Below are 14,644 nucleotides of genomic sequence, written 5' to 3'. Positions count from 1 at the left end.
AAAAAGTTTTTTTTGCAATAACGGACCCTATTTTCACAAATTCACAAAAGTCGGACCCTGGTTGAAAGAATGTGACTTAACGTTCATTTTATATTCACAAATTTGGAGTATTTTTTCACAATTTTACAAAAACGGATTTTTCACAAAATGTCTGGACAGACCCCTGCTTACAATTTATGTTATTTAATTTTAAGTGCTTATGTTTGTAAATTATTATCATTGTAGGGCGAGCACTGAGAGGGAAAGCTTTCTACAATGTCCATGGAAAAGTTTATTGTGAAGAAGATTACCTAGTAAGAAAACCTTTTTTATTGCTAAATAAAGTTTTATTATGGATTACTGCAGTTATTTAATCATCTTACTTTTTATTTGGTAATATTTTTTACCATATCAATGAAATGTGGGTCTATTAATTTTGTTTAGGTTCTTAATTTCTCTAAATCTGCTATTACATGTTACTGGATTGGTACCAGAATTAAGAGTGAGTGAGTTTAAAGTCTAATTCAAACTTATTAGTTATCAACTCTACTAGATTCACTTGTAAACTTAGACCAGAAATTTAAATTTACAATTAGTAGCCAGTGGCCGGTAGTCTCTAGTGAATTGGTGTCCACTTTTTCCTCACACCTAATGAGTTAGTGACTGATATCGATTGGTTTTTACAAACTTTTTTTTACTTGTAGTAAATTATATTTCTTTAAAAAAAATCTTATTAAAAATAATCTATGACTGTAAAACGTTAATTCAACAATAAAAGTAATATAAATATGTGACAAAAATTAGTTAAACATATTGACTTAAAAGGATAAAACTTAATAGCTTAAAAAGGATGAAAGAACTCTATTTAAAAAATATTTGGGATGGCAAATTACATTAAATGTATACATTACAACTTTGAAATTTATAAATTGTTAAAGAAATTTGTTTCCACCACCAATTGATCGATTCTGAAAAATCTAAATTTTGAATCTCTTTCATTCATGTATTTTTTATCATTAAACTATTTTCAAAAAAAGCAATGAAAAAAGTAGCCAGTTATATATTTAAGTCACCACTTTATTTATTTTTTTTGTTTTGTTTACTCCTCATATAATTAATGATGAATGGTTATTTATTGTCTACCTAAACTACTATCAGTTTTTATTTATTTTTTTGTTATCTGAAATTTTTATGGGCTTTTGTATATTTTTTAAAATTTTCTTGCATTGGGGAAGTCTCTACAAAAAACAGTTTGCAGGGTAGAATTTTTATTAAGCTTATTACTCACTTAAATTTAATGAAGTGAACCTAATTTTAAAGTTTTTCCTCTTAGAAATTTTAAAACTTGTTGTTGTGAAAACTTACTATTTTCAAAATCAATTTAATTACCTGTTTTAACCATATGAAATGAATAAAATTTTTATAATTCTAAAATTAAGAATATTATTGAAACATTTTATAACATAGTCTATTTAATGTCTAATGAGCAATATTATAGTCAATTTAAATCTATTGCTGTTAGAGTAATTGAGTTAATGTATTTTATTTTTCTTAAATTTACTTCTTTACAATATGTTAGATATTATGCAATGTTTATCTTGAAATTTTTATCCTTACTTAAACCTTTGTTTTTCCCTCTTTTCTGTGTTGGCAGCTACGATATTATATATTGTCTAGAAAATTTTTGAGTTATTTGCTTTTTTTTAATATTTTAAGACAATATACTCAATAATTATGATATATTCCAGTATATAAATGATTTAAAACACCTGATATTAATGTTTTGGAACACCAATGTGTACAGAAAATAACTATTCTAGCACGAACTTTTAAGGACGCCCTGTTTTTTTATCAGCACTACATTTTTGAAGTGGGCATTATGGATTATGGAAGTTTTTATTATTATTTATTATTTCCTAACTAAATGACTGTTTGTGATGTCTAATAATGCTCTTCACATGCTGTTGTTTTTTTTCCTGCAAAAATAAATAAAAAATTCTTCTACTAAAATTCTTAAGCCTCTAATAATATTCGTCACATGTTTTCTTCCTGCAAAAATAAATAGAAATTCTTCAAACTTTTTTCAGTAAACGAGTCCGCGGTGTGCCTTAAATATAAGTAATGCATAAATATGTGCCTTAAAAATAAATAAAAAATTCTTCTGCTAAAATTCTTAAACGTCTAATAATGTTCTTCACAAGTTTTTTTTTCCTGCAAAAATAAATAAAAAATTCTTTTTTTTTATGTTGTAAAAGTTGTGTTTTGAGGAAAAATTTCTGTATTAATAACTTCCCCAAACATGTCATACTTAGTTAAGCAAGTGTTATTGTACCTTTTAAACACAATTCTTTTTCATTAAAAAGGTTTAAATATGTATTATACTTTATGTCAAATAGTTTTTCCCTGCATCTATATGATTATGAAAAATATTTATTTGCAAATGGCTGAAATGTAACTATTGTGTTTTTACTATTCAGGTCTGGTCTTTATGGATTGAAGGTACATTTTATCAAACAACCCGAATTTTTTTTCTTCTTTCATTGTTTGTCATTTGGTTTTTCTAATTGTAAATTAATCTTAAAATTTTCATTTATTTATCTTTTAACCTCAAATTTTTTTTAGGATTGTTAAATAATAAAATAGTTCTACATTTTTTTCTTTAAAAAAAAAAAAATTAAGAACAGCTGCTCTTAAAACCAACCTGGACAGCTTCAATATCAATTGAAATTGAATTAGTTCAGATTTGAGGTGCAGGTGCATCATTGCTAAATTAAAAATTTAATTTTAATTAAGATTATTGAAATCATTGTTATTACTATAATATTAAAATTAATTTGCATAATTGATACATAAAGGTATTTTGGAAATGGTGAGTAATTTATTTTATTCTTCACTGGTTAGTCTAAACATTTTTTAATTTGTCGCAATTTTAGTATTAATAATTTTATGTATTCTATGGCTTTTTCTTTCTTTTTTTGTAATAGCAGTTAATTTTTTGTTATAGTATTCTGGGTTTCAACAAACAGCAGAGAAATGTGGTGTTTGTGGTCATCTGATTATGGACATGGTATGTTTTTAAACAATATTCTATTATGTTTTATTTTTCAGAAATTTTAGATTGTTTGAATAAAATTATTTTGATTTCTTGCTACAAAAATTCAATTTTATAATTTTCTGATTTAATTTCTTTTTTTTCTCTTTTTTTTTTAAGTAGAAATCTTTCCACTTACAAAAAATGTTAACCAGTATCCTATTTATCTTTTCATGCATTTCTTGTCTTATTCTTACTTTTTTGCAAATTTTAAATCCATTAACTAATAGTTTAATAATTCCAACTGAATCTAATAACTTGAATATTTTCATAACAATATTAAACATTGTTTATTTCCATTTGATGCCAGATACTGCAAGCTATGGGAAAATCTTATCATCCAGGATGCTTTAGATGTTGCATTTGTAATGAATGCCTGGATGGCGTACCTTTTACAATAGATATGAAGAATAAAATATACTGTGTTCACGATTACCACAAGTAAATTTTCATTTTTGTTTCTTTTTTTATAGTACATTTATCAGTAAAAATGGATGCATTATTTGAAAATATTTCATAATATATTTGTTAATACATCTGTTTTAGTTCAACTAACTGTAATTTATCTGTGTAAGCCTTGTATAGCGAGTATACATACATAGCTGCCAACTTTACTGGTTTTTCCAGTAGACTAATGGATTTTTGCCAGTTCCTCCTGGTCTACTGGTTTCATAAAACATCCCTATTGAAATAGAATTTTTGCACAGGTTAATGCTTTCTTGAATATTTAAATAAGTGTTGCTAATATATAATGAAGCAAGCTTCATTTATTTAAAACAGTTAAAGTTTTTTTTTTTTCGAAAATATTAAGTTTAATTTTATTTAGAACTCCAAGTGGAAAAAATTTCAGCTTTTCTATTTTGATGACTATAAAATTCCCAACAAGTAAAATAATTAGTACACTTTGCTAATACAGTAGAGCGCCGGTTATCCAAACCCTTATTATCCAAATACGTTTTTTTTTATATTTTTTTTAAAGTTTTTTAAACTTATCAGCAATTTTTATAAATTTAAAAGAATAAATAATATCCACTACATCATAGACCATATTTAATGTGCAACCTTAAGAAATCACTGAAACCTTAAAACGTCTTCATAGAAAGCAAATTTTATGGAAGATTTTATTATCGGATGAACAAAATGAGGGGAATTTTCGAGACTCAATCAAAGCTATTGATTTAAAAGAATGCTGCATGAGGATAGCTAATGCCTGGAATTTAGTAAAAACATTGACGCTAAGAAAATCTTGGAATAAAATTCTTAACAGAAAAACAAACAAAACTTAAGTTTCTGAACCAGTTGATCTTTCGGATGAAAAAATGCCAGGTTATACAGCAGAAGAAATAGAAGACTGGCGGCGAGACACTGAAAACGACACAGAATTTCAAATTTTAAATGGTGATGAAATTGTTGCTGAAATTTTGAATGAAAATTGAAACTCCACAGACAAAGAGGAAGAAGTATGTGATTAAGTTCAAGATAGTGGACTTCTATATGAGATCTCATATAGAAGCATGCAATTCATTAAATATTGCAATGAATGGGCTAGAACGTCAAAATGATGTCGATCCAGTTCAGTTGATTTATTTAAAATGAATAAGGGATATGGTTGCTCAAAAAAGAGCATCTTCTTTGAAAAAATAGTCTTTGCTTGATTTTTTTGTAATGGAAAATAAAGAAAAATCAGTAATCGAGATAAAAGCTGAAAAATGATTTAAAAAAATTCAAAATGTAAAAAAAATAAAAAAAAAATAAATAAAAATTGGAGACATTTTTGTTTAAATATGCCAGAGCTATTTCAGATAGTGCTGCCATTCCGAAGCCTGAAAAAAGTTTGAAGGGAAGTTAGTGCATAAATATTCATTTAAACTAGATTTTAAACAACTTTCTAATTATCCGAACTTTTCATTATCCGAACCACATTCGGTCCCGAGCAGTTCGGATAATCGGCGCTCTACTGTATTATCATGAAATTTATATTTTGTAAAATCTACTGGATTTTTTTTCTATGTATATTATAAGCTATGCATATATACCTTTAGTTGAAGTTTTAAAACAAACACTTATTTTGAATATTTTCTTTCATTTTATATATTTTTTGTTTTATCTCTTGAAGTATTTAAGAAATTTAAATTTTTTTTCACTCTCAATTAAGAAACTCATTTATTGAATGTAAATTCTAAGTAGAAAATTTTATAGTTATTTATTACTTTTTATCTATTGTTTTAAACTATGTAGTATTAACTGAATAATAAATTTGAATGAAATATGGTAAATAAATTCGGAACAATAAAATTTCAAAAAAGTTCTATTTTGTCAGTAAAAAAAGTTCCAACTTTTTGTTGAACATCAAAGCAAATTTCAAAAACATTTAATACTACTTTTTTGAAATGTTTTTAAGATAAAATCTTACAATAAATTAAAAAAATATTTATATTTACCTACTTACATATTTATTACATTTAAAAAAAAAATAATACCAAGAATAATATTGTTTCTAAAGAAACTGGATTTTCAATTCTTTCTCTGTTGTAGTTATACACAAATAACACAATTTTAAAAAGATTTAATGTTCTTACAAAATATTATTGCAATTTTAGCATAAAAATTTGTTATGCATTGTTATCTTTTAGCAGTTTACTGCAAAAAATAACATTTTGTTAATTCATTACATTTCAATCAAGGCCCAATTAAAGTATACTTTAAAAAAAATAAAAAAATTACTATTTTATTTCAAATATATTTAAAATGTGTATGTTGCTGTACTCTGTAATTACTGTAAAAATTAACTCCAAAATTACTTTTAAAACTTTTAAATATTTTAATTTCAGAATGTTTGCTCCTAAATGTGCTGCTTGTGGACAAGCCATTACTCCTGTTGAGGTACATCTTCTCTTTGCTTGTTTTGTTTACATTTTTTTATGTATGTTTAAGTCCTGTAATATTGACATTTAATCTTTATAGGGCACTGATGAAACTGTGCGAGTTGTATCTATGGATAGAGATTTTCATGTTGATTGCTATGTTTGTGAAGTATGTAACACACCATTCATTACCTTCTCGTTAATTAAATTCTTTAAATCCTTTAAAAAATAACAATACTACATTCAATTAAAAAATAAAATTGGAGTCATGATTTTTAAGCTTTGAGATGATTATTGTCTGTTAATAATACACACTACTGTAAAATATTACCTGATAAAATGTTAAAATTAAATTTTAACTGCACTAACAATGGTTTACTTAAATTCAAAATTGTCTTGGTTGTATTCATTAAAACCTGAGTAATTCTATATGAAATTTTACATTAGTTATTAAATAAACTATTGAAACTAGTAAATAAACTATTAAACTAATCAAAACTAATAAATATATTTTTTTAAACTAATTAGAAGAATATTTTTTTCCTTCTTTTTTTTATATATTTATTGCAAGAATTATTTTAAGTTACTTTTAAATTTTTAATGCAGTGATTTAAGGATTTTATTTCAATGTTACTTTAATTGTTACTGTAAAAAAATTGTAAAAAATGTGTCAATTTTGAGCATTCTGGTCACACAATCTGTTAGGGTAGTTTTTATGGGATAAATAATTCGCTCATCTGTAAGCTCCTATATATTTTTTATTGATTTTTGAAAAAGAACTAAGTAAAAAATGTAAATGAAAATATTTTTCAGTGAATGAAGAAAAAATTATTGAGGCTGCAATAATTTAAAATTAAAAAAACTTAAGTAAAAAAAAAAGAAAGAAAAAACTTTAATGACTTCAAATGATTTGATAATTGTTGCACAAAATAATATTTGATAATTTTAAATTTTATTTTATTTATTAATTGTGTGGCGACTTGAATACTGACAAAAAAAAATTCTGATTCATTTGAAATGCACTGTTCTTATAATTCTAATTAGCATAATAAAAAATGTTATTAATATATTCTGGAAAAATTCATTTTTAAGAAGATTTCAAAACATTTAACTATATACAAACTAAATATCTTTAAACTGAAGTGAAATTAATGAATTTATAAACTTTAACTGAAATTCTATTACATAGTTATGTATGAATTTAAAGTGATAGAAATTTTGCAAATTTATTTGACTATAATATTGGTATGTATTTTAGAAATTTGTTTTTTTTTTAATGCTGACAAAATTTTAGCAGTTATATTGAAATAAAATGCAGCATGTAAAATGAGATTGATGCATTATTGTTATTAACTGAAATCACTTACTTTTTAAACTTTCAGAAATAACTTGTGCTTTTAACGATTCTTGAGAGTTGTAAAAAATGCTCAATTATGTTTTTTCTCCTTCAGTCTAAAAACTTAGAATCATAGTAATTTTACTCTTGTTATTTAGTACAATTATTATTGCTACTAAAATATATACTGTTGGTAACAGTGAGTAAATTATGAATTTTTTAAAAAGTGTACCCCCCCCCCCTCCTTTCAAAAGTTCATTCGAAAGTTTCATTTTGTGATGATGATTTGAATTTCTAAAAGTTACCGTTCATCATTAAGTTTGAGACTAAATATAGAAACTGTGAAAATAACTGTATCTGTGACAACTTTAAACTATGACTGTTATTATTGTTAAAAATTTAAACAAAAACAAAATGTTTATTATTGCGTTGTAAAGGAATAACTATGGATTTATTTTCTAAAAAGAGCAATTTAATGTCTGCTGTGTTTTTATATTAAAGCATACATTATTTTAAATATGTGTCATGTAATAGTATCCAAATTTCAGTTTGATGTTAGAACTATTCAATAATATAATGTTATAACTATAATCTTTTGCTTTTGAAACTCAGTTTCTGCATTGCTGGAGCAGCCAAATCTGCACTGGAACTCTGTGCCTGATGGCAACACAAGTGCATTCAGTTCCTGACTGCTACAGGCAGAACTTATCGCCCATAAAAATTTATATTTTATCAAAATTTTGACCCTCTCTTGACTGTCTAGAACACACAAGTCTTCACAGGAACTTTTCTAAATGACAAGTTTTAATTGTTATCAACCACTAAATAGAATTTATTGCCATATTATCACCAAAAATAATTTATTATCAATCCAAGTTTCAATCATTTTCTGAGTAGTTAAAAGTGTTCAAAACCAAAATTAATTTTATTGGAAAAATAGTTTTTAGCATTTTAGTTTTATTTTATTTTAAAAGATAATAATTTTAATAATATCAAGTGAAATATTAAAGATAATTTTCATTAAAAAAAAGGCACTATTATGCTGTTTGAAATAAAATCTATTAAACCTCGTGTTCATACTTGGCTTGAACACTTTGTTAGTGTTAAATTCACTCTGTTACATTTTTATAAGACAACATTTATTTTTAACCAAATGGTTGATATTTGTTTAGAATAAGAAGCTGAAGCTTGAATTTTATTGCATGTTCTCTTCGAGATATAAATTTAGTGCTATTTTGGCAAACACATATCTTGGCAGTTTAAGGTGATTATTAATTTAGATGATAATTGAGCATAAGAATAGCGTCATTTATTTGTTGTGCGAAATATTAGGAATTTAATAATTAATTGTGAAGAGGGCTGGGATAGCCTGGTCGGTAGGGCATTGAACTCTTGTTCAAGAGGACCGGAGGACCAAAGAATCTAGGTGTATTAATTGGTGACTGGTGCACTTTAAATCTGTCAAGGTTACTGACTCCTCCAAGTTCCCATAACAAATCAATTCCACCAGTGGTACTGATCCAGGAGTGTAGCAGAAATGTGGGTCAGCTGTTCAAAGACGGTTATAAAATAAAATGAAATTAATTGTGAAGACACGAAATATCTTTAGTGGTAGACGGATCATGGGTTAGAGTCTCCTTGCCATCAGACTAACTGTGGAAGGTTTTCGTGGTTTTCCTCTCCATGTAACTCAAATGTAGGTTAGTTCCCTCAAAAAGTCTTCCACGGAGGCAAATTTCTCTCAATACTTGATCCAGCAATTCCTTTGTCTTCTAGATTGGGTTTAAAATCATAAGGCTATGGAGTTGAACATTAGTAGTCGTAAACCCAAAATTGGGTAAGCTGTTCAACAACGGTTATAAAATTAATTGCGAAATATTAGGAATTTAATAAGTTGTTTTCAATCTTTTCTGCTGGATGTTTTAATTTTTGGGAAACAGTATTAAATTAACCTACTTAGCTTTACAAATTGCTAAATCATGTTACATAAATAAGGAAAGACTCCCGTGTGATGTTACAGAATCATTAAAAGTTAAATTTTGATTCATATATGTTTGTTTTATTGTATTACAATATTAAATTTTGTTCTTTGCTATGTTATTTAATAGTCTGTTATTAGTGTAACGATTAATAATTTGCTATTGTAATAACAATTTAATAATCATTAATATACAGACATAATTTTCTCATAAATAGCACTTGAAGACTATTCATAAGCTTGTAACAAGTTTTATAGTTGATAATGCTTTTCCCTTAATGATTTAAATCGATTTAATTATATTTTCATGGTTTTCTTTTAAATTATTTTAACATTTCCAAATTTCAGTACAATTTTAAATTAATTTCTGTGAAAAGGAAAATGTTTATTATTACTTTAATTATGTTAACTTCTGTATTCTTAAATAAGGACATCCATAATTTGTTATCGTAACTCTTCTGAATACAACTCTTCTGACTTTTTTAATTGATAATATTGAAATTTTCTTTCTTTTGAAATTGTTAACTAGTATGTTTTTATTACATCTTTTTAAAAAAATATTTAAATTCATAAATTTATTTACGCAATTGAAGTCTGTTAATATAAATTAAGTTTATTTTATTAGTTCTGTCATTTTTATATTTTAAATTTTTTTCTTCGTATACAGGACTGTGGATTACAGCTAACAGATGAACCTGACAAACGGTGTTATCCATTAGATTGCCATCTCCTTTGCCAAGAATGTCATGTTCACCGTTTAGAAGTTATGAGCAATACAAGTCTCAGTGATGGCGGGATGACTAAAGTTATTTAATTATTAATATGTGACTGGAAAGTGAAATCTAAATGCTCTTATGTCCTTGTATATAGTCATTTGTAATCTTACGTATGTTTTTTTTATCCTTTTTTTTCCAGTTTGGTAACAATCAAACTATATTCACATTACATTTATTATTTTATTTTTCATTTGTGAAATCAACAAACATTCCAATAACTTAATTTTTATGCTAAGCGTACTAATTGCAAATATTTTGCTTTATGCGTATTAAAATTATGAAATTGTTTAACCAAAATAAATATTTGATCCTTAGTCATCTAATGTCTGAGTTTTTTTGTTTTTGTTTTTTTTACTTCATATGATAGTTTAATACTTGTTTTTCTATTATATCCATTTTATCATGATTTTTTATTATTGCTGTAACTTATTTTGTAAAAATTAATATATTTGCATTATTAATTTTAAAAAAATTTTGAGATTAATCAGGATTCAAAACAACGAGAATAAAATTTTTATTTAGTTTTAACCATGAAAAATACTCTAAAAAAACTATCAATTGTTTGCAGTAATTATAAATCTATTATACATTTATTTGCCTAGACATTTTTGATAACTTAAAAAAATTCTTGATAATTTTTATTGGTGTTGTTAAATATAAGATAATTTTAGTTGATACATTGTGTAAAAACAAGCTCTCATGTGGCAAAAGTTTCACATAACTTTATCTGTGTTGATCATCAAAAGAGCTCTAAAATTAAAATTTATACACTTTTGTGCTACCATGAAATAAGGGAAATCAAATTCATTTCTAATGGGTTGGATTAAAGAAAGGATATTGTTTACTTAGAACTATAAATTTATCCATAAACTAGAGACATAAATCATCTAATCTTTTTTCCCTATAAATTAATTTTAACACTTATATGATATGATTCAGGATTAATTAGGTTTTGAGCATTTTGAAATCCACAAGAAAAATTGTGGTTTTCCTATTCAAAAACCTTCTGCTTATTGTTCAGTCCATAGTTAGGTTTTGTATGAATGTAATTCCATTTGATCAATTGAAAAATATTGAGAAATTAGTTTTAAACTATAATACAAAATTATTAATTTGTTATTTAAACCAGAGGTTCCTAATTTTTTCTGTTATGGAACCCTAAATGGTTAAAAAAAGAAAACTTAACGGAACCTTGACTTTAAAAAAACTCGTTAGCAGTTGGGAATATGCTGGAAAAAAAATTATTTGGAAATATTTATTGGAAAAATTAAATTTATTACTTGTTTTTATCAATAACAATCTTAAAATTAGGTTTTAAGTTAGGCAGTTTAATTCATTAGTGTGCAGCAGCTTTTTGTCTTGTAGTTTTTGCCATGTACGTAAATCAAATTAAATAAAATATGCTGAATTAAGTTGGGTTTATTTAAAATTATTTTGTCATTGAATAATTTCATAAATATTTCTAAAACATTTAAGTAAATAAGGGTGGCCTGTTAAAAGTCTTAAAAATAATTATTGGTTAAAATAAAAAGGACAGTATAGTTCATGAAACCCGTGTAAATTTTTCACAGAAGCCTAGAGTTCCACGGAACACCTTTTAGGAATTGCTGAATTAAACTATATTAAATATGAATTTCTATTGCTATATAGTTTTATATGAAAATTGCAATAACAACAAAGTTTCGATTAGGCATCTGATTTTTTAAATAGACATAGATAGTTAGTTAAATTATTTAGAAGAAGAATAAAAAAAGAAATCATCTTTTTACTCCAACTACAGAGTTTTATGCATATTATTTGAGTTTATGCATTTAAATTTTTTGTAAAGAGTTAACAGGTATGCTATATTTGAAGTGGTTTTTATCATTTAAGAATATTAATCATCTACATGTGGATCAGCTGTCTAGAGCTGTTTCTAGATCAATGGATATCAGGGGATTGGTTATTAATTTGAATGCATCAAATATCATTTAACATTGAAATGAAAGAGGAATTCTGAATGTTTCATTATTTTATTATCTAGATTTTGAAAATTAATTTTTCATGCTCATTAGTCTTGTATTCATTCCAAACTTTAAATTACTGGTTACTTTCAATCCAAAGATGATTCTTATCTATGTTATTCAATAAGAAAAAACAATATTTAATGGAGAAAAATACCGTCCAATTACAGTAAAGCACTTAATGTTGCAAAGTTAAAATCGTGTCTTAATGAAATTGATTTTGATGCCATGTGTAGCTATATTCCAAAATATAATTTCTCATTTGATTTGTTCATAAATTTTAAATAAATTGTCAATAAATCACACATTTTGTATATTTAATTATTTTGCATTTATTCAGTGTAACCTCTTTAATCTGAATACCTCTGTTGACACGGAAGTGCTTTTTTTTCTTTACAATGGTGGTCCTTCCCCCCCAAATTTGAATATTATACTGTCCTCAATTAGCTACATGAGGCTTTCAAAATAAGAACTTTTCTTGAATAGGGAAAAATATTAAAAATATGTGTAAAATACCTACATTTTAAAAATGGTTCTTTCCTGTTTGCTAGATACTAGTAAATTCAACTACTTCTTTTATTCCTTTTAAGCACCGAACAAAATAGTTGTCGTCCTAAAAAAAGTAAATAAATATATAAAACCTTTTTTATATATGGATAAAGAGTTACAATAATTGAATTTACTTGGGCATGATTAATGAAAAGGTAGCGAAAAATACTGCTAAAAAATATGTGTCAAAATTTTTAAAATTTTGCTGTGAGTTCCATTCTAAGAAATCAAAAAACTATACACATTAGAAGGCACAACTTAGTGTTTAAATTATAGTGGATGTAATATTTACTAGAGAAGGTTAGACTAAAAGAATTAAGAATATTTGAGTGCTGAAAGTGGAGTTAATGGGCGAATTTTTATATTATCTTTCTGTTTCAATTCCAATCAAACATCTAACTTTCCTCAATAGTTATTTGAAAAATATTGATGTCAGTATTTTTTTCCTCACTTAATTAGTAACTCCTAATGTATGTAGTTTTTATTGCTTCATTTTTTGCTAAGATTCTGAAAATATTTATTAAAAGAGGTGATTGTGGAATACCCTGTATATAATTCATAAATATCCACACAAAAAAAGTAATGAAAAATTTATTTTCGATTTTTTTTTCATGTCTATTCTAATTTTAAATATTTCTTTTATTAAAGTATGAAAAACACTTTACATATTAAAACTATATTGTATAGATAAGTGATGTAATGACATTCCTTATAATTATTAAACTATTTTTCATTATTTATATTTGATTGTGACTAATGAATAGGTTTTGGTTGAGTGCTGGAAACCCAAACCAAAATTTATTGCAAAGATTGTATTGTAAATATTTATATGTGCTTAATTAGTGATAATTTTGTTAGAAACTTCTCTTTTTAATCAGTTAAAATTATTTAAACTTTTCTGTTCATTTAAACAAAAATTTTGTACAGGGTGGTAAAAGTTAAAGTGATTGTACTCAGAGAGTCATAGTTCCAGTTCTTCTATATTGTAATGTTATGTAGATGTAAAGGCAATGGTTTCTTTAAAAAAAATATCTTGAAATTTTGCCAACTGGTAGCGCTCGCTGTGAGGAAATAAGAAGAAAAACAACAGTTTAAAAATAACTAAATATCTAATTCTTTATCTATATAAATATGTGCGCAGAACTTGTCAGTTAACAATGTGTAGAAAGAATACTACTAGGTTAACATATATGTGTGTATGCATTACAATTTTATTATAGTTATAGTGGTTAAGCACCCTCTACTGGCAAAGTTATAAACTATTCTTTCCAACAAAAGCGTCGAATTCGCATTCTACACAGAACAGATTTGAATTTTTATTCAAATCACTTTAGTAGAACTAAAAATGTGTGTACCATCAGTTTAATTTTGAAAACCCTGTTCCTTCAAAACTTCTTGTGAGAACTTATTGGCGCATTTTAGAATCTATAGAATAATATTTAATTTCTTTTTATAATAATACTTTATTTATCATCAAAATTTTAAAATAGATATATATTTCTGAAATAAAGTATTTGTGATGAAATATTGTAATTGTTATTAATTTGAATAAAATCTCTCTATAAACTAATGTGGTTATTTTTTCAAGTTGATCTCTCAATTATTTTTGAAAAACATTGAAGTATAATGAAAAGGATTTTGTGATTTTTTTAGATTCATAGTAGCACATTTTTTATCATGAGAAAATCCGCCATGATTGTTTATGGCTGGCAAATTTTATTACAGTGAAACCTCTAGGAAAGGCCACCACCTCTATTTACGACCCTTTTGGGAAGCACGGAACTTTTTTCCATAGATTTTGCATTGTAGAAAACCTTTAGGAGAAATCATTAAAACCTCTCCCAGCGACCGGGGAAACATCTACACGAAATGCGGAAAAGGTCAAATAAGTAGATTAAAATTTATTCTAATTATTTGTATGAGCCTCTTATTTAGAGAGTTCCTTTTGGCGATGCAACCTCATGTTGCAATCTGAGTGCACTAAAGATGATGCTATCAATAATTTACTTTTAGAGCTGAAAGTTAAATTAGGAAGAAAAAAAAAAGGTATTTTAGAGAAAAAAAAAGC

General features: G+C 25.7%; 1 protein-coding gene across 2 annotated transcripts in view; it reads left to right on the top strand.

Annotated features, from left to right (window-relative positions):
* The window catches only part of LOC107443226 (uncharacterized), a 67,271-nt gene extending 53,125 nt beyond the window's left edge, over window positions 1-14,146 (top strand). Inside the window, exons 3-8 of one of the 2 annotated variants that reach the window (XM_087160839.1) lie at window positions 226-293; window positions 2,984-3,046; window positions 3,381-3,511; window positions 5,902-5,953; window positions 6,035-6,103; window positions 9,916-14,146. In XM_087160839.1, coding sequence (XP_087016965.1) covers window positions 226-293; window positions 2,984-3,046; window positions 3,381-3,511; window positions 5,902-5,953; window positions 6,035-6,103; window positions 9,916-10,062 — 530 coding nt within the window. In that variant the 3' untranslated portion in view covers window positions 10,063-14,146. Of the gene's footprint in view, window positions 1-225; window positions 639-2,234; window positions 2,500-2,983; window positions 3,047-3,380; window positions 3,512-5,901; window positions 5,954-6,034; window positions 6,104-9,915 lie in introns of those variants that run through there. The other variant, XR_015432978.1, reaches the window with a different exon arrangement.
* The last annotated feature ends 498 nt before the right edge of the window (window positions 14,147-14,644 follow it).

The sequence above is a fragment of the Parasteatoda tepidariorum genome, chromosome 4, assembly GCF_982258835.1.
Source record: "Parasteatoda tepidariorum strain Cologne lab strain chromosome 4, Ptep-v5.0, whole genome shotgun sequence".
NCBI classification, from domain to species: domain Eukaryota; kingdom Metazoa; phylum Arthropoda; class Arachnida; order Araneae; family Theridiidae; genus Parasteatoda; species Parasteatoda tepidariorum.
This window is presented reverse-complemented; position numbering and strand designations above follow the sequence as displayed.